The 20,884-nt window shown below is 36.7% G+C and overlaps 1 protein-coding gene across 1 annotated transcript in view; it reads right to left on the bottom strand.

Moving 5' to 3' along the window:
• Positions 1 to 4,062: 4,062 nt before the first annotated feature.
• The window catches only part of OTOG (otogelin), a 112,928-nt gene continuing 96,106 nt past the window's right edge, over positions 4,063 to 20,884 (bottom strand). Inside the window, exons 43-56 of the mRNA XM_072864588.1 lie at positions 20,519 to 20,713; positions 19,417 to 19,629; positions 18,541 to 18,645; positions 18,055 to 18,165; positions 16,730 to 16,831; positions 16,173 to 16,271; positions 15,407 to 15,447; positions 14,189 to 14,264; positions 13,179 to 13,357; positions 12,265 to 12,369; positions 11,634 to 11,753; positions 10,272 to 10,317; positions 5,591 to 5,670; positions 4,063 to 4,263 (exon numbers count right to left, since the gene is read on the bottom strand). Of these exons, the coding sequence (XP_072720689.1) occupies positions 4,063 to 4,263; positions 5,591 to 5,670; positions 10,272 to 10,317; positions 11,634 to 11,753; positions 12,265 to 12,369; positions 13,179 to 13,357; positions 14,189 to 14,264; positions 15,407 to 15,447; positions 16,173 to 16,271; positions 16,730 to 16,831; positions 18,055 to 18,165; positions 18,541 to 18,645; positions 19,417 to 19,629; positions 20,519 to 20,713 (1,673 nt within the window). The remainder of the gene's footprint in view (positions 4,264 to 5,590; positions 5,671 to 10,271; positions 10,318 to 11,633; positions 11,754 to 12,264; positions 12,370 to 13,178; positions 13,358 to 14,188; positions 14,265 to 15,406; positions 15,448 to 16,172; positions 16,272 to 16,729; positions 16,832 to 18,054; positions 18,166 to 18,540; positions 18,646 to 19,416; positions 19,630 to 20,518; positions 20,714 to 20,884) is intronic.

Raw genomic sequence — 20,884 nt, 5'->3', positions numbered from 1 at the left:
CCACCTCTCCCAGCAGAGCCTGAAGAGCTAATTCAGCATGGTTGTACAAGCACAAAGGTTTTCAATACTACCAGCATTTTTATTTCTTTGCTGCCTTCACCACCCAGAAGTCACCTTTTACAGAATAAAAGATTACCTTTTCAAGTATTTCCCACAGCCACACTGAGACAGGCATAAGGGAAAGATTAAAGACCTCTGTCAGAGCCTCTATGGCCACACACCTCCTGACCCTCCTTTTACAGCCCACAGACCCCATACCAACTACCCATTCCTCACTTCTGAAGTAAGGGGCTAGTTTACAAAAACAGCACTCACCACACACTCACGCTGTCCCCTTCATGCTGCTTTTATGCCCCAGACACCCCACCCAGCACTCACACCACCTCCACCTTTATTGCCCCCCAGAAACAGGCTTCAGCTGGTGCAAATCGGCATTTTAGCTGGAGGGAGGGGAGGAGGCCTCTCCTTAACCCCTTCAGGCTTTCTCTCCGAGAGGCAGCAGGTACATGACAGCAGCACAGGTGTTTTGTCCTGCCCTATCCCCGTGTTTGTGAGGGAGCAGAATCTCTCTGCTCAGGCCTTCACGCCCATTGCTGCCCCAGCAGTCACCCAGCTGAGGTGGCTTTCCAAAAGGCTATCCAGTATCTGCTGGATAGGCAGCTTTTTTTGTTTCTCTTGGGCTTCTAAAACCAAGGTTTGGTTTGGTTTTTTTTTGTCCTTTTAGATCCCTAGGAAACACTGTTCTTCTACAAAATATTGCAAGACAACTTGATTGCACTCAGTGAAGGATCCAGTCACAGTTTCGTCTCTGAACCATGCGCAGTGTGCTGCTGCAACAGGAACCACCATAACAGCGGAGCACATCCTGGCAGCAATGCTTTTAGAAAGCAAGTTTCCCTCCAGCAACTTGTTTTATGGGCTGAATGCAGGATTTAACTTTTGCTGCTATGAGAACTTACATAAAGGCTCCAGTATTTCATTAGCTCCAAGTGCACCTGTACCTTTTAGGGTAATAAAGACACAAATAGGGTTGTAATAGTAAAATGCATGCATTCTAGCGAGAATAGCTCCAGTGCTGTATACCCTTTGTATTACACCTACATAATCAAGCAAAAGACAACTTCTTAGTAGAGAGAAAGTAAAGCTGTTTTAGGACTCGGATATTGTTACAGTCCAAGCGCCTCCTGCACAGGAGGGCCAGATGAAACCCACAGCTTGTTGAGGTCCTTTAGTTTCCAAAGACGTGGAAGTACAAATAAGGCAAAATCTTTTTCCAGCTGAGCTGCTTTGTGCAAACACAGTGTAAGGTAAATACATGGTAAGGGCCCAGGTTGCTTTGACCTAACCACAGATAGACAGGCTAAGTAGCAGTGAAGGAATTTAACACTGAGGCAGGGATAAAAGTAGCTTCCCCCTGTCAAGCCATAGCCAGTTTGGATCTTTCCCCTTCTTTCTCTCAGCATAAGCCTGATGTTTACAAAATCAGAAGTAAAGGACTTAACACAACGTTTATTATTTTACTCCTGAAGTTGAAGCAGCAGCGTTTGATTATGGTTACTGGATACACTACCATCTGCTTTCTACCCTCACTGCCAGTATTAACTTGCTTTTCAACCAAGAGTTGAAAGTTTGGATCTGGAATGGTTTTCAGAGTAACTGCCTTGTGCTTCTGGAAGCAATAAGCGCTTTGCCATTAGCCTGAGTGGCAAGAGGAGGGACCACGCTGTAGCTGAGGGCAGCATGGCAGCTGGCCTAATTCCTGCTCTAACTCTGTCCATCATGTTGGTGGTTGGCACTTCACAGCAAATACCATATTGCTTGAGAGCAAAAGAAACAGCTCTTTTTATTAATTCTTACCCTCTAGGACGGCACCTGCCAGCTGGTACTAAGGGAGGCTGAACTTCACCTTTGCAAATGCCAAAGCTTGAATTTCAGGCATTTGGGTTCAAGGACTTCACTCTGCTCAGTGCCTTGTAAACAGCACTTTTTTTTGCTGCTCCTCAGTCCACGGTTTTCCAAAGGATGCACTCCTCCCAAACCCTTTCCTTCCTCACTGTTATGTCTTTGAACAAGGAACATGTCTTACTAAATGAGTAGGGACTGCACATATTGCAGTGAGATCTTAACGACTTATCTGGCCCTAAGTACTGAAGAGTAATCACCACTGCACGATGACTATGTTATAACAAAATGCCTACACTTATTCAAAACACAGTCTATTCATTGCAGTCAATCCTGAGGGATGGTTGAAGAGAAAGCTGTGGAAAGGAAATGTGCAGAAATTTACCCTTCTCTTTTCCCCTGTTTTTCCAGAACAAACATCCTATCTGACACTTAGTGTCAGAAATGTGTTGTTATACTTTGATGAGCAACCGTTCTCCAATTTTTGTTTTGAATAAAATGACATAGTTGAATTTTGCATTTCTGAGTATGAAAGTGATGGAATCAGAAAGAGATGTATATTTTCAAAAACCCATATGCAGGTCTTCCTTGATGTAGTGTTAGATCATTAGTACTAGTGATAGCAGCAAACCCTAAAATTAACCATGTGCACTGCTGAAAAAGAAATTAGTAAACACCTAATTCAACTAATTAGAAATTAGTTGAATCACATGATAGTAAACTGCTTCAACAATGATAGCAAAATTAGTTGTAACAAAATAAGACTTCCTGTTGTTTATTAGATATTGTAAGAATGAAATGTACAGTATACAAAATTAATATCAAAAATGTTCACATGATTTATTTTAACAACACATTTTTCTTTGGATTAACTGCAGACAAGCAGCTTTTTAAGAAGTTATGTTGAGATCTATTTTCTATTATAAGATCTCAAGCATATCACTGTGCTATCTACAATTTTAATCTACAAAATGAAAACTACTGAATTTTTGCTGAATCTTGGCATTTGTTGGAAAAGAATCAAATAGCAACATTAGCTTAGAGGAGAAAAAAATATTAGTTCATGACAACAAAATGTTAATTGTTCAAGTTCATAAGTAAAATTGCTTTTGAAATTTCAAACCTTACAATTGTACATTTTCCATATCAAACACTTGCCATAAGAAGTTACATTCTACTATACTGCTGGCAAAGACTTTCAACTTTGTTTTTCTTTTAGATGGATACATAGTCCTGGTTTTCTTTTTCCTAATTAATTTTCACATCTTTAAGATTAGCGTCAAGCAAAGTTCATTCTCCTAAAGAAACAGTTTAAAAACAGCATTTTGTAAGCTGAATGTTTTCATTTAAGGTATATCTATATAAAGGAATGTAAAATAGTTTTCAATTGTTAAATCTGTGTATTTTCAGTTTATGTCATATTGTTTAGCAGAAAGATAAAGTAACTACCAATGACCAATCTAGATAGCCTAAAAACAGTCTATCTGTTCCATACATTACACGTTTGCCATAATGCTTTTCACTACAATATAAAATACACTAGAAAAACTGAAATTATTACCAGGGAATATTACATAACAGTTATCAGTATTGACAATGTTTCCCTGATTAAAAAAAAAATAATAAAAAAATCTTTAATTGAATTTCTCATACATGCTCTACTTTGCAATAGGAATATAATTTAAACTGAAAATTCTTCACGTATTGTCCAAACAATTTTTAATAGACACTGAATGTATTTGCACAATTGCAATGCATTCAAAATAGTGAACTGCTGCCAGATAAGCCGGTCAATGATTTAAAACAGGAATGGGTGCCTGACAAAGAGTGGGCCAGCCTTCCAGAACAAAATACATAGGTGTTCTTTCTCTTGAGGTGTCTCGAATGTAAATCACTTCACCTTTTAAGTTGGCACATATCACAAGAACTCTTAAAACAATCCCTGTGAAATGAACATGAAGACAAATCACAATACAAATGATGCAAAGCCATTCTTCAGAAATTTAGAAGAGTCCAAAAATATTTTTCTTCTTTTATCTTTTAGCATGAAACTGGTAAAACTCAGTGCATTGGGTATTGTATTTTTAATAGATAAACTATTCAAATTATTTTATGCTGGGAACAGCTGGGCTTGCTGTTTTCTTTCCTTTTCTGTTTTTTTTAAGACCATTGGCAAGAGCAATCTGTAGGCTCTTGGATTGAATAGCTGACCCAGGTTGAATTACTAGTGCAATACAATTGCACAGTTCGTCTCTGTAGTCCAAGCTCCCTGCAGCATTTGCAGAATCTTGCATATGTGTTGATGTTGTAGTTGTAAATGCTTGCAGACGGGCACTTTCCATCACACGAAACAATGTTCACCTGGTAACAAACATGAAGAATAATCAGCAAATTGAAGCAGCTAGGAAATAAAGTTAGGAGTTCTCAAGAAAGTCCAAAAGACATTAGGCACCCAAATCCAATGGCAAAGCACTGAAAAATTTGGAGGCATTTCCTCTAGCCCCTTGTGAAATCCCACTATGTCTGAGTACTCTGAAGTACTCAGAAGTCTGTCTAACTCTGAAGTACGTTGCCCAGATAGGTCTCATTTTTTATCTTGCTGAGATTAATGATGACTTTCCTGTCAATTTCAGTAACAGCAGATTTTGGCTATTAACAGACACAAAGAAACAATTTCAGTTTTGAGTTTTAAAGTATTCGTAACAACCTTGGCTTGAGCATAGCACCAAATGTTGTGTCCACAACTCCCTACAGTATTAATTTCAGTGATACACTGATGCAGTGTTGCTATACTGGTATCAGTAAGGAGGAATATAAAGAATCAATCCTTTGAAAAGCCAAGGGAAATTATTACCAATGATACCAAAACTGTAATAGAGACTGTAACAGAAACAGTCATATAAACTGATAATGTTTTCAAGTTTAATAGTCAGGATTTGCATTTCTGTTCAATGAGACACTGAGACTAAATTTCCTGGCTGCTCAACAGTTTACTCCACAAAATGTACTCTCAAAGTCATTTTAGAGGTTACAGCTGTTTCCCTATACTCTTTTGTTACAGCTTTTCCAGGCGCTCTTACACATCTCACGAGATGCCTGTCTGCACCCTTGCTGCTGCTGACACTGCCTTACTGCCCAGCAGGACATTGTTGGTGTCCTCCTACGGTAGTAAATCCTTCGGTAGACACACAGATAGTACCTCATTCTTCCTACACATTTCATAGCGTGCTCATTCTGCTGTCTAAAAAAACCCTTCAGGACCCAAGATTCCTTTCTTCATGAAGCTGGCATTTAAATACTTTCCCTAGACAGATGGAAAATTAAACACATCTGCAGCTGTTTTAACTGTAGTATATTACTGGCAAGATTCAGTTATATCAAAGTTAATTTGCATATAATAATGGCATTATAGGGTGACCTGAGGATTTGGGTTTGCACTAAATCAACATGCGCCTAAATGCATACAAAAGCAGAAGTCATATCCCCCTTTTTCTTCTTATTTGAGAAGATGATTGCTGAGAATGTAGGGAAACATTAAAACAGCTCTACAAAACATAGAAATCTCTGTCTCTGTGAGAGAGAGATGCAGACAATAGCCTTGTGGAATCTGTGTTCCCTTTCTTCCTGCTTTTTATTTCTTGTATTTTTTCTCTCCTATTAAAAGAAATCATGATAGTTATTTACTTACTGGTATGTTACTCCTGCAGTCATTCTTGCGGATAGTCATTCTAACAGTCACCTTTTTACAGAATTTTCCATCTTCCTTACCTGCAAAATGGGCATTCATTGAAAAATATCAGCTCAAAATTCTAAACATTTCAGAGACAAGAACATTCCTGAATGTTTTATGCGGTCAAGAGACACAAAGAAGAAAATACGCAATACACCACTGCACATACAAAACTGGCAAAGTGACATTAGCTAAACATTGTATCGCTTCTAAAACTATTGTTTCATGCATTGAAGTATCTGTCTCCTTATATCTCCAAGAACACTTATAAAAGGTTCATTCTTCACTCAGAAGCCTTTTATGAGTGAGTCCACTGTCTTTCAAAAAATGTTGTAAAACTGATCAACCACTCCTGTGAGAAGGCTTGTTAATAATGCATAAAATGCATTTTCTATGAAATAACTGTAACAAACTTTAATAGCAGCAATTGCATTCCAGTTGTATAAATGAAGTTTTAAATGAACACTTAACAGCAGAATCTGATGAAGAAGAGGGCTTCAGGGGGCTTTACATATCTGTATGGTTTTTATTAAAAAAATAAAAAGAACACCAGTGAACAAATTACATTTTTTATTTACATTTTTATTAGCATTATTTCCACTATTTTCTCACAGAAGTATGTACAAAGTATATGGATTAAATAAAAAAAGATAAAAAGAAATAATGAAATTAAATAAGAAGAGTTAAACTTAATTTAAGAAGGGAATCCTGAACATTTGAAGAAAAGCAAAGTTCAGTATAAAGTTCAGTTGTTAGAGATCAGAAAGCACAGTATCTTCTTAGGATGATCCTCTCTATGCTGAAGAAACCACATCACGTTGCAGATCTGTAAGAGAAATGAACAGTCCATTCCATTATATGCAGTCCCATGTGACTCTCCACTTAGAGAGCTGCGTTTTCTTTCAGCCAAGAAATCAAAAAAATGTTGACAAAAGGTGAAAACTGTTAGCTCCAGAAAAGGAAGGGCAATGAAAGACTCATTGGTTTGACCAATACCCAATACTGAACTGTGACAGAGGTTTATTACATCTTGATGTGCAATGTCCAGTTCCCTGCTCTAATCACTGTCAAACCAGGCAATACTGCTTCTCAAAGAGAAACATTTTTTGTGTTGTGGTTTTTTTTATTTGTTTGTTTAAACACATAAGCCTGCTGCTGTTTCTAGACATAGCAGAGGTTTCTAGAATATGAAAGAAAGGTCAGCAGTGAATCTTCTTGGAAGCAAATAAAAATCTACAATAAGAAATGGCTGGCTACTACTCGACTATCATTGAATTATATTTGCTTAGGGAAAAAGTGAAATGAAGAAAAAATAAATTGTTTTTAAAAATAAAAAACTCACCATTATTTCATGTTTCTCATAGTCCTATTCATGTCCTTTCTTCTTTTACATTACACATGGCATGTAGGATGGAGAATTCAGTGCAGCTGTGGCTATGACTTCATCCAGGCTATAGTGAAAGTACATCATATCTCATAAAGAAATAAATATATAATGTATTTCCATGCATGTAGTTTAATGTCCAGTGGCTTTTAATGAGCTCTACAACATAATATACTTTTCCATGAACAACCTTAGAAAACATGTGAGCATCTTATATGTGTCGTGTTATAATGAGATTCTTTTTCACAGTCTTTATCGTCGAAAATCCTTGCTTGGTTTTTGGGTAGACTCATAACACCTTTGTCATTTAAAGTGATTTCAATAGGAAATATAGATTTCAGTGTAGTACTCCTAGAGTCATGAGTGTAATTTAACGAAGGATGTATCACTCAGTGATGTACAAAATTACAGTCAACATCATTTTTCTTACAGAAATATAGAGATGTTTTCACAAAATAAATGCCAAAACAATTGCATTCATACCATGTTAGAATTAAAAAAATTATCCTGCTCTATTAAAAAGAACAAAGATAATCTCCGATTTTCATGGAGGCTTGCTATTTTTGGTATACTGTCCTAACTATGAATGGGAAAGAAATGACCCGCTTATACTGTATATGCCACTGGAAGCAAAACTATATGATACATCACCTGTGAAAATGTTGTTTATATAATAAGCTTTAACAAGTAAAGCCATTAGTCTCTATGTTCTACAGCACTGTGAACATAATGGAATTAGCTTACATTTTTAAATACAGCAATTTTACACATGCAACAAGCTTAAGACTATGCAAGTGCTTACTACCAACAGTACATTGTTGGCTAACAACAATGCACTGCCCACACAGTGCAAAATGAAAAACAAAACCAAACCAAAATGCGAGCCACTCTGAACCATGAGCAGTTATACTACACTGCAGCTTTTGGCATAATCGGGTAATGTGAGGCCTGATGCTCCTATCAGGGAGTACACTGTTGGAAATCAACAATGATGCTGTTTGGGTTGATCCTACTTTATTTCCAGAAAAATGTACCTGTGTTACAGCTAGCGTAGGCTGTAGGAGTGACTGGGCTAACAGGGAACGGGAGAAGCATTGACACTGAAGAACCTGGTAAGAATATTACATGTTGTTACATGTTACAGAGGATTCCCTATCAGTATGAAACATTTTGGAGTTATTAGATTTTGGCATGTTTGAGAAAAGAATTCAACCTTAAAATGTCTGTATATTACAGGATCATAGAATGGCTGAGGTTGGAAGAGACCTCTGGAAGTCATCTGGTCCTACCGCCCTGCTCAAGCAGGGATCACTCTCCCAGCAGCTCAGGACTATGGCCAGGTATTACACGCATTGCTAAGCCTAATGTCAAAACCAGGAAGGATCTGATCCATATTGGTATAACTAAGACAATCTGGTACCCTAAATTTAAGTTGTTCTTTGGGGCTACAAGAAAGAAATAGTATAATTTCCTCTGAGCAGTGCTTGTAAAAACTCTCTAGGTTTTGATGGAACTCCTGGGACCTGATTTTCAAGTACCACTTAAAACTGAAAGCAAAAGTCACAACAGTTTCTAATAGTAAAGTACTTCAAAAGAAAACCACAACCTGATAACCCTTCTCATAAAACATCTCACACAATTACAATTGACTAACAGCTCATGCCAGATTTGTTCAGAGTCAGAATGAACTACATGATTGATAGAGCTACTATGTTGTCTATAAACAGGTGTGAAACCCAAACTGTATGAATTTACTTGGAAATGCATCTCAGAAGTCACTGGATTTTTCAAGGGTTTAATTTTACTTTGTGATGCATGCCCCAGATTAATAACTTACTTTTGTCTTAATTATTTAAGAGTGTGGTTATGATCTTTCTCTAAGTATAGTAGCATGATATTCTGCCTTGCTGAAAAGTAGCTTAATGGATTTTTAATGGTCTTAATAAATTGTTTGTTCAGAAACTGGCTTATATGGCTGCTAAGGCACTGAGCGGTAATGTCAGATAATCAAAAACTAATCTCAAAGAGCCTATGGAGAATCGCTACAGAACTAGAACACGTGCTTGAAACGCAGGTCCATCAGAGTGAAAAAACATGAAGACCTATTACCATTCTCCTACAGTGATCAGGAGCAGGAAAAAAAAAAAAAAAAGAGATAAATCTTCCACAGTTTCAACAACCTTTGTACTACAAAATGTAATACATAATGTATAGCACCAAAAGGCACCTCCCAGTTGGCAACATATATCCCACTGCGGTAACCATGCACATAGTACTGTAACTGGTAGTCATGAGTGCCCCATCCCACCCAGCAGGAAATATATGCACTTTTCTCTAGCTCTCTCCCACACTTTATCTCCTACTATCTTTAGCTTTTCAGTTACTATTCCAGCCACTTATGCAAATGAAGTGAGATTTCTGCACCTTTTTAAAGATAAGATGATACTGCCCAGTATAAAAATCACCTTTTCAGTTGCTCATAACATTGTCAACTTCAAGTATTAGAGCTTAAATTCTTCAGGTTAGGTGCCTGCCTCAGGCTAAGTTCTTCATGAAATCAGTCAAAATGCTTCAGCTATGTACCAGTGTGTTAGGAAAAAATGTACTCAGCTCTTGATTTATATTAAGAATTAGCATATTTGAAACCTATTCTGTAGAGATTTTTTTTTTTTTCCAGAGAACCTTTATTAGCTCCCATAGAAGTCAAAACGTATCTTGGTAATCAAGTAAGGGGGGATTTTTTAAATTCTAAGTTCTTTTGAAAGATAGTGCCTGAAAGCTTCTGAACTATGTCTGTTAATGGAACCTAAGACTATATTACAATCAGTTAATTATTTACAGCATTAACTTACAAACTGCATAGATCAATCTTTGTTTTTACCAAATATGAAGATATGAATGTAGATGAAGCATGTTTTAAGGTGCCTTCCAAAACACAGTAGCTTTTATTATACTAAATGCAGTAACTAATATTTTCAGGAGTTTTACACGAGAACTACAAAACACTCAAGGTAGCAATTTTAGTGACTTGGCCAGCCACAATCACTATCAGTAGAGTAAACCCTTCGATGTTAAACTACTTTCTTCTGATTTAACTCCACTAGTTTCACTGGCATTCACATGAATAAAACTGGGAAAAGCACGGCCTTTGAGATCAGTGAATCAAGCTTTCATGCAGGGAAGAATCAACCTTATTTCTAAGGTAACAACAAATTAGACAGACTTGTGAGGCAGGACGCATCATTAATCACTTACATGTTTTGCAGCATCCCTCTAAGAATGGTACAACATAGCCTCCAACCTGACCAAGAGAGAAATAAAAAGGAAAAAGCTTGATTTTTTTCAAATATTCATTCCCATATATCTGCAGTATTAGAAATACCTTCCAGATAAAGCTCTGCAATGTTACTCAGGCAAATGCAGCACTCTGGTGAATGGATGAAGGTTTGGCTGTAAATGATTGAACTTGACTGTTTTAACACAAGTGAGTATTAAGTGGTTGTCACTGAATGCCACTATACATCACCAGCTATCATAATGCCACATTTGGAGAGGGAATGACTGTGTTAAGTCTTACTCCATCATGTGTTACTTAAAGTAAACCCCTGCCTTCTTGTAGAGGCTATACTGACAATCACAAAAAACTGATTCTGAATTCAAAGCAGGAAGAAATCTCATCTAAATGAGAAGCCATGCAGTCCTTATAGTGGAGAGTCATGGGTGTCTTCAGTGCTGTAGCATGAAGCACTCCCCCGAGTACTGTGGGAAGAATAGGTGCAGCTTTTTAAAAAGCACTCTCAGGATTACATTGAAGGAGAGTTCAATTTTTGATGTCCACCTCAGTATCTCAAGCCATGATGATCTCTCTCTGCCTTAACTTTTTTAGTTTGCCTAGAACAGAAAAAGGCCTTTCACCAGCTGTGTAACTGAGACTCTCTCTGAAGACCCAATCCATTGTTTTGTGCGAGGAAGAACTGCAGCCACCTAGCTCCTTTAGGACTGTTCCCTGCTTGTGTACCATCATTCATTAAGGAAAGTATCCTCCCATCCACATGTAAATGTAGAATTACAGAGCGCGATATGAGATTGCCCCCTGAATACGTGTCCTGGCACTTAGTCTAATCTCATTTTGCAAATTCAAATAGAGCTTTTGCTTTTCCTGCAAAACTAGTCCACAAAACCTTACGTCCTCACTGTAGAAAAGATTTTTCTGATACTCAGACAATCTTTCGTTTTCTTCAATGTTTTTGACCATTGTGATTAATCAAATTGCTATATTCAGAAAATCAGTTAGAAAGGAGAAGACCAACCCAGAAAAGCATCCAAGTTCAGAGAGCTGTGTGAGGACTAGTTTGATATTACAAGCCTCTACAAAAAAAAAAAAAATATTTCTGAGAATAAGAAGAGTTCTCTCCAGCTGTGTAACTGGGCAGTCTGGTGGCACACTGTATGTGTATAGTTAGAGCTTTTCACCTTCAAATGTCTGGGCAAAAATGCAGGCATTGCAAGAATCTATAATTTCTCCCTTCTTGAAGTAAAAACGTCTTTTCTCAGTGTTAATCTTTTCATGCAAACATAAATCATAGCTGGAATACAAACAATGTATTGAACACTGACCTTCACACATTCGGTTTCATTAAAGGGTGGGCAGCCAACTGAAGAGGAAACCAGAACTGGTCCTACTGCTGTGTGAGTGCATTCGTATCTGATGCAGTTTGAAATCCAAACAGTACCAGGCTGTTAAAAATTGTAAAACAGAATCTTTACTCAGCAACTCAGCAAAAACAGTATTATAAGTATTTATTATACAATTCCATTGAATGTGATCTTGTCTGAATCAAAAGTAGTACTTTTGATTCAAAATAGAATTTATATTTTTATTATATTTTATTATTTTATTATTTATTTTATTTTATTTATATTTAGCAAAATATAATTTAGACGCATGTTAAAGTCCTGTTTAAGTACAGAATTTAAAAGTCCACTACACATATAATGTTAAGCAGGTTCTAAAATAGTCAAGTTGACAATAATTCTCTGATATATCAAAATCCCTTAATCTTTGTAGACAGCTATATGATTGGCTCTCCAAGAAATTAATGATGTGTACATGCAAAACTATTCCTAGTATTTGGCCAAATAAAGGTGCTCTTTGCACATTTTATATGGCAATGTGTGTGTATAGTATCTCATAATTTTTTTGTTTACTTCTAAATATTTTGAGGGAATAAGACATGTATAAACTTACCTTAAAATTGGAAACTGTGCCATTGCTGAAAGTGTGGAGACAAGACAAGTTCTTACAGCTACCACAGCAAGTTGTTAAATCTTTTGGAGGCTGATAGACTTGGTTCTGCCAAAATCAAACAGATTATAGCTTGTATGAAAACATCTTGCAGCTCGACATTTTACTACTGTAATGGGCAGATTTTTTTCACGTATCTGATTTTAGGGACGGTTTTTAAATCACTTTCAAAACTGCATAGCTTACGTTTGTACACACTGTACATTCATGAAGCTTTTATAAAATACCTTTGATCTTAATTGAAGTAAATGGGGAGAAGTTCCAGCTCTGAGAGAATGAACTGGTCTTCCTACCAGTCTGAAATGTAAGTCTGACAGCTTACTTCAAGAACCACTGAAATTTTGACTTTTTACACATTAGACATGAAGTAAGTACATAATTAGAAAAAGTAATCTATATAATATTCCCATGGTAATGTATCATACTTTGTAAAAAGACAAAGTATCATTTGCTTATTTTATAAAGCTGTTTTCACCACATTTAGAATTATTCTTCTATTTATAATTATTCTCTTCCCAATTCTTATTGAGCTAAAGTCCACCACGAATTTGTACCAGTTTGCACATAATGCAGCTAAAGTTATACAGGGATGCAAGGTGGCAGTATGCTATTAGTCCAAGGTGGCAGTATGCCATATACATTAGTTTGTATAAGATTTACACAGGGGAGAAAACAGTGAAGGGAATGAGACTTCTATAAACTTCTATGAGAAGTGCGGTAGCACATCATTAGAGGGAGATCTCATAGTTACTCTTTCCATCTTGTTCCTATGACTGTAATCTACTCAACAAAATCCAACAACATGTAATTAAGACCACCAGTCACAATACGTATGTCTAAAATTCTGAATTTCTTACAGCTTTGCACTTGACAGCACAGTCTATTGAAGATGTGTTTATTCGGTAGTATTTAGTGGAGGGATCAATCACATTTGTACAATAAGAAATACGGCAAATGCCATCTGCACTGTGTTCCACGATTGTCTGTCCAGGAAGCAGCACACCTCTCTCATTACTCAGGCAAACTTTGTCTCTTACTACAAGAAAACACAAAAGTAAACAGCATGCTCAGGACAGTCAGCTTGGTATCAAAACTCTGTTAAAAATGTTTCAAATGGTAAAACAGGAATGGAAAAAACTACTCTACCTCTTTAAGAATTATGGGTCAGATTTTCAAATATAAACTGTTAATAGTAGCCTAATGCTTCATTCACTACAATCACCAAATTATTTCAATATATAACCATGCATGAAATCTAATAAATATATAATACTCTATTAGCTGTACCACCAAAATGACAGTGCAGGCTTCTTCAACTGATTTGTTTTATAAGCCTACTTCAGGATAAGAAATGTACCTGAGAAATGTCTATTTCTCCCCACTGATTACTGAGGGCACAGAGGATAATTAGCTCAGAAGTATACATCTTTGTTGTAGAAATCTAGGCAAGGACAATCCCAACTCTACTGGCCAACTGGGTGCCCCACAGGAATTATTTTTTCCTGAGTTTTCTCAGATGCTATTGGGCATGCTCCAAGATGAATCTGCATGGTACTGAACGCTATCCTTGATCTTGTAAAGCACTTAAGCATGTCTCTACCAGCTCCTCAGTAGTCCCATAATGGGTTAGCGGGACTTTTCTTTATGTGGAAATTCAGTGTGTGTTTTAGTTTCTTGCTGGAGTCCTTACTCCAGCTCAGCAATATGCAGGCTGCTTAGTCAACACCACCCAACTTTCCCAAAACTCTGTCTGCTATTTCCCTGCACAGAACTCCTGATGTTCAAAGTGAACATCCGATTTATAATTCCTAATTTACCTTAGCACTTGAAAGGGTATTTCTTTGAATTAAATTCTTTTCTGACTTACCACATTTGTACGTAACACAGTTACAGATATTTTCTGTACTGTTCTGAAACTGTTCATCTATTTGCAGTTTCTGCCCCTAAGTGCATAAAAGCAGAAAAAAAGAGAAGTGAAACGACAGTGTTTTCTTATCTGTATGATCTTTTTCTTTTAAACACCTTTCCTTCAGGATTTGAGCAGCAGTATTTCTTGCCCCTAGAAACCTATTTTGAATTCACTTTCATCACCCACAGGGACATTTAATTTAGTAATGATAACCAAAAGGGAATTTTTTTTACACCTGAAAACAGGAATGGTTGTTGGTGTCAGTACAGCAGACATTTAGGACAGAAAAGACTAAGCCAGGCCAACAATGAAATGCAATGGCTTGCCTTTGTACAGAAATCTCCACGCAGTGTGGAGTGTATTCTTTCATGGAATAACTTCATGGACATAAATAGTATTACAATAGCACAGATATACTTTTAAATTTTGCTTTTCATTGTTTATACGTATGCATATTAAGATTTTTCTCCCAGTTTTCTGCAAGTCCTGATTCCTTATGCCCAAGTTTCTTCGTCTATGAAATGAAAGTACTAACAACCACCTCGTTTACAAAGCATTTTGAAGTTCCCCTATAAAAAATGAGTACTATTTTCAATTCCTTCCTAGGACTCCAAATTGTAATTTTTATAAATTACTCCCATTGCAACATTATTTTCTGTACAAAATAATGACAAGCAAAATCAAAGCATACCCAGTACTGAGAACCTAACCCAGTAATGCTAATAAGCATTCTTGTAACACAGAACAAGTCACAATGAAATAGAGTTTAAAAGTTCTGCTTAGTCAGCAGTCTGAGTGCATGATATATGTTAACATATTCACTATAACAAATAATATTAACAAAACACTGATGCTTTGAAGTATTTAGTTCTGACAACTTAAAAACAAAATTTTTTCCTCGAGTGCATGGAAGCAGTTCTACTCTACAAATACTTCAGGGCACGATATGGTCATAAAAAACTCCAGAAATATCAACGCTATACAGCCGTTTTATTCTGCAAGATATTTAAACTTAACTAGCTTCTTAAAAATGGATATATCTTCTTGGAAGCAATTTAAAAAAGAGAATGACATGGCATTTCATATTTCACTCATAAAACTATTAATAAGATTCTGATAAATAGATTTATTAAGAAATTAATAAAAGAATACTGACAAAGAATATAAATTTCATACCAGTTTGCACTGAGGTCTGGGGATTGTTTCGCATGCACATTCTAAAACAAAATACAATTACAGAAACAATAGTTTAGAAAGTTTTATCCCATCTGCTTAAAGTAGAACATCAGAGAGAATAGAAATTCCCGATTTACAAGTAAACACTGAAGAAGAAGTTCTGCTGGTTTTTTAAATATACCCATCTGTGGAGTCCAGAATTATGTTTGATTTCTATTCCATCCTGAAAACCAATACCAGCTTCTGTGACCACCTTTACTTATTACAATTTACAGCATTGTATCAACTGCAGTCCACCTGAACACATTAAAAAAAAGATGATCATTCTAGCCACTAGCCTCCTTGCAGTGATGACAATCATTACAATCAATATAAAGCAATGGAGAATTGTGTTTAAGGCATCACAGAGAGATGTATGATATACTACTGTCTTTGTAAACTGGCAAATTCCTGACCTGTGAACCTAACTTTTTTTTTTTCTTTTAAAGCCATAAATAATTTACTGTCTCTTACAAAATTTTCAAGATGATAAGTCACCCAGTTTGGACAGGCAATTCTACAGTATGTGATCACCCTTGTGAAGCAAGAAAAAACAAAACAGGCAGATTAAGAAGTTCTGTACCATGAGGTGACTTTTCTGTATCATTTGTTCATGAGCAGATCACAAAGGTATAGCTGGCTTAAACCAGACTTAAACCCAAGAGGCCAAAGCTCTTGCCAGTGTATTATTGTCTAAGGCAACTAAAATGAAAATTAGTAATTTTACCACATGTCCGAAAGGGGCAGCACTTCTCTGGGCTCCATACCTCCACCAAAGACATGCCTAGCATACATCTGAATTCAGGACAACGATGTATTTCACAAACTAAAATTAAGGAAAAGAAAGTCCAATAAACACAAGGTTGTCATATTTTGATGAATGGAAATATGAATCAAGAGATAGTAAATGACTTATTCATAATAAAACCCTTTAGAAAACATCTTACTTGAAAAGACTAATAATCGAAATTTAATCATTAGCCATCAGGTAATAGTAGCGTGGAGTACAACTACTCTAGGCAAATATTTAGAACAGTTTTGAATCTCCAGAATTTGGGGCCTGAAATTACTCATTTGTCTCCATGATACAGATATTCAGATAATGCTTTAGGCACATGAAATTTTAAAAGTAAAGATTATTTGTTCAGGACTACAGATGATAGCTTGCTTATATGCACAAGGGGATCTGTATCTCTAATCCACCATTTCTGGCACTGAACATCCACACTACAAAATTTGACATGTTCTCTATTACTTAAAATATCAAAATCAAGTCAAACTTACTACACTGGTATGTAGGGCAACACCTCTCTGTAGTGTTGCCATCCACGATAAGAATTTCTCCTTCTTGACAGCTGGGTATTTGATCAGAGCAAGCCCCGCATGCTGGAGGAAACAATTATTTAAATCTAAAGCATAGGAAGAAATTTTACTACTGCCTAGGAAACATGCCCGTAAGTTTCTCACAGACACATATGAAAGAGAACAGAGATACTCTGTGTTAGAGTCCCTTATAGTCCCTATAGAAGAGGCTAATTTTCAGTGCAGCTTGCCTCTCCTTTGTCCCCTGCTATAAAGAATGAATACATTGTTTGTGAGTCAGATCACAACAAACAGGATTTTCTCTCCCTTTCTATTATGAAAAATTTTGCTAGATTTTCTCTCCTACCAATTCACCCTGCTGTATTCAGGAATGCTCCTTTGCCCAAATTATAGGATCTTTGATCCCTAATAAAGGGCATTTCCTGTGATCCCAGTGTTATCCTCCCACTTGAACACATATGAAGACCACAATAGGTACTTTTTGATACATACAGTGCAAAGACTCATTATATCAAAAAAGAGACTGAAGGATGCTGTATGGACAACGAGAAGAGCCAAACACAGCACATTGCTATCACATGATCAAGGTGACCCCCTGATTACTGTAAATAACAGAAGTGTAATTCCAGTTTCCTATTAACACTCAAATTTCTGCACACGGAAGAGCTAACCAAGATGACTTGGCCTTTGATTCAGATGTCTATGTGCAAAAATAGAGTAAATTCAATAGGACCTCATTATCACATTATTATACAGAAAACAACCATATGGTAACATAGGAACTCCTATACTCATGCCAAAAGTGCAATTTTATTCTTGAATTAAATCATTAATTGCCAAACCCCAAAAGAACGGAATAAATTTGCGTAATATTCTCATATGGGATACTTACCACCGACTAAGATGGGCCATAGCTGATACAACAGGATATAGGGAGCAAGAGCATATATATAACTTCTTTCAGATAAAATATTCATGCAGCTAGTCCACACACTATACATGGACAGTGTCTCAAAAACCCTCAACTCCCTCATCCACGAACTCCACCACCACTCCTCTACATGATCCAAGAATACTACTCAGTTGCACAAAGGTGTTTTGTGACTTGATGGTTGTTGCCATTTCTTACATTTTGTAAACTTAATGCCCATTTTTTTAACCACTTTCAAGACTTACTATGTTGGGACAGCTAAAGGAAGTACAAGGAGACTTAATTGGCAAGATAATAGTAGACTTCGTTGCATATGCAAAAACACTTATAGTCTCAACCAGCCAGGATACTGTACCACATATATAGGAAATGCAGCAGGTACTCTCCACCCGAGCAGCAATTAGTGTTTGATCATCTTGACAGCTTGGCATCTGCTCCATTGGTTCACATTTTGCTGGATCACATTCTGAAAAAAGTACAACAGATTTATTTCTTTATACGAAGTACAGCATTCCTCCTTTGTTATGCTATATCCCTAAGAAATGGCAGTGCAGAGCAGAGAAATACTACAAGACACTTTAGAAAAAACTTTTACCTTGTATCACAAGAGAGCAAAGACACATTCTCTCCTGATCATTAAACAGAAGACTCCTTCATCATTATATCTGCTCAAACTGAGGCACAGGCCAACTCTGAGCTTTTAGATGAAAGAGAATTTTGTAAATGGCTGTACTAACAATGATGTCTACACTACCTATCTTTTTGCTTCTAAGCTGATCTATTTAGTTTACTGAATGTCTTTTACAGAGTGAACATTTTTATCTTTTCAAAAGAAACCTACCGCAAACATAGTTGGGACAACAGGATTCTTCACTGTAGTAAGTGACCAGCTTTTCCAAGCCATTACACTCAGGGATTAGGGGTTCACAGAGGCTCTGATTACAAACTGTTACATAAAGGGAAAGAAAAAAGACCCTTCTAAACTATCTTATGCATTTATAAGTTTAGTAGAGCAGTGGCAAGCAGTATTTGCAGTTTGATACCCCAAATCTCCAAATAACAACATGCATATGAAAACCACAACAAACTAGGAAAAACCCCTGAGGCAATATTCAGAAGTGTCTGGCATTTGCAACACTCTCCATGGAGGCAAAGTTAAACTTGTGAGAATTAAAAAAAAAAAAAAAAAAAAAAAAAAAAAAAAAAATTTCCTGTGGAAAACTCGCTGCAACATCATCCTAGGTGGTCAAAACATGAAAACTGCTTGCAATTTCTTTTTGAAGATGGACTTTAAGCTAAATAAGGATTTTAAAAAAAAGGTTTTATATCCTTTTCTACTGCTTACTTTGTAAATGAGATAAAAAATAATCTGATCTTTTTCCCTAGTAATTAGTTATATCATTTATTTGTATTTGGACATTAAAAATAAATCAGTAGCCTGTACAGCTGAGAGAAACACAATTCACATCCAAATAAACACAGAGCTATTTCAGTCCTTATAACCCTTGTCCCCTCCTCCTACCTCTCCCCCAAAGCCTACTGGATATTAAGCCAAATAGTACAAAGTTTCTACAGTTTTCTACATAATCTGTAAATTCAAATTGAAGTAATTTCCATTCACTTCAAAAGTAGGATGTGTAACAGGAAAACAAACCACAGAGAAAGGATAGCTGCATATTCCAGTGGGCAATATTCATAATCATTAAGGAATACTTACTACAGATCTTCTGAGGACAACATGTCTGATCACCAGGAACAAGCAAGGCCACTTCTGCAAATCGCTGACAGTCTAAATTGTGGATATCTGAGCAGTTGTACTCCACGGGAATAATGGTGTCACTGTCAACACATTTTTGCATACAGCATCCACTCAAAGAAGTTTTCCAGATCTCACCTACTGCATGAGGTGCTCCTGAGCTGTCTGTACAAGCTAGATCAGGACAATAGAAAATGGAAGTAATTCCTTTTTACTTCAAATTTTGACCACCATTTTCTTCCACAGTGGGTGTGGAACTATGAAGTATAAAAATCCCAGAATTTCAAAGGCATCACCTATCCCCATCACGCCACAAAAAAGTGAAAGAGGAGACAGTCTGAGACCGAGTTTGTATGGGAAAGCAAGACACTCAATACCCTCCAGAGGATCAGGGCCTCCACTTTTTTTTGTGTCTCTACTGCAAGGCTAGTCACTTAAAATCCCAATCCAATCCTTCGTTTTTAAAGCAGTGATCTGAAAAGAAGTTACTTTTGTATTTCACACAGGGCAAAACTATTATTAATTTACAGTGCTTTATGTAATCTGATTTATAATAAACTGCATCTTTCAGGTTTGTGGTGTTAGTGTTAAGTATCGGTCCACAATTTGGTGTGCTCAGTCAGAATTGTAATGAAAATAAATATCAATGCTGGCAGAAAGAACATAGGACATACACATGTATCATTCAAAATGTGTAATTAACTGTTGCTGTATGTCTTTTGAATACCACTTAGTATCAATAGGTTGGACCCCTTGGCAAAGGGCTAGGTGAAAAGGAGGCCAAGACTAATACACTTAGAATACCAGAATGCATAAACATAAGCAAAAGCTTCCATTTTGAAGAGCATCCTCCAGCTGAGAGAAGGTGAGCAAAACTGTATGTCACGAGGACAGTCCCTTTTTGCTCACCTGTACAGTTAATGTTTACTGAATACCTAGAGTCCTCAATTGAATGACATATGCAGAATCCACACAACATCAGACCAGGACTTGACTCATTACTAATGAAGTATGTGACCACCAACTTGCAGATAATAAAGAAGAAAATCACTTCCAAACATACCACATTTTTCTTCAGGAATACAGACAGCAGTGTGAGTTCGGTGAAGGATGGTCCCTCCAGCACAGACGCAGCCTTCTGTCAATACTGAGCAGGAGTCTGAGTCCAGAGAAGCAACCTCGTTATTCTGACAACTATCTGCAACCTCACAGGCAGCTATACAAGCCTGATAGGAGAAGTTTTCAGAGCAGGGGAAGGCTAGGACGGAAATAAACATATCACTCATTCTGAAGTTGTAATCAAATGAGGCAGTATCTAAGAGAAGACATCATTGTCTTCTTGTCAAGTTCCTGTGCTTGCCAACTCAGTAGGATCTATCAACCTAAAACACCGATATAGACCAGTTACCTTCTACATGACAAATTCAAA

This window comes from Ciconia boyciana, chromosome 6 (genome assembly GCF_034638445.1).
Source record: "Ciconia boyciana chromosome 6, ASM3463844v1, whole genome shotgun sequence".
In the NCBI taxonomy this organism is placed as follows: Eukaryota; Metazoa; Chordata; class Aves; order Ciconiiformes; family Ciconiidae; genus Ciconia; species Ciconia boyciana.
The sequence above is the reverse complement of the archived record's forward strand: the minus strand, read 5'-3'. Positions and strand labels throughout refer to the sequence as shown.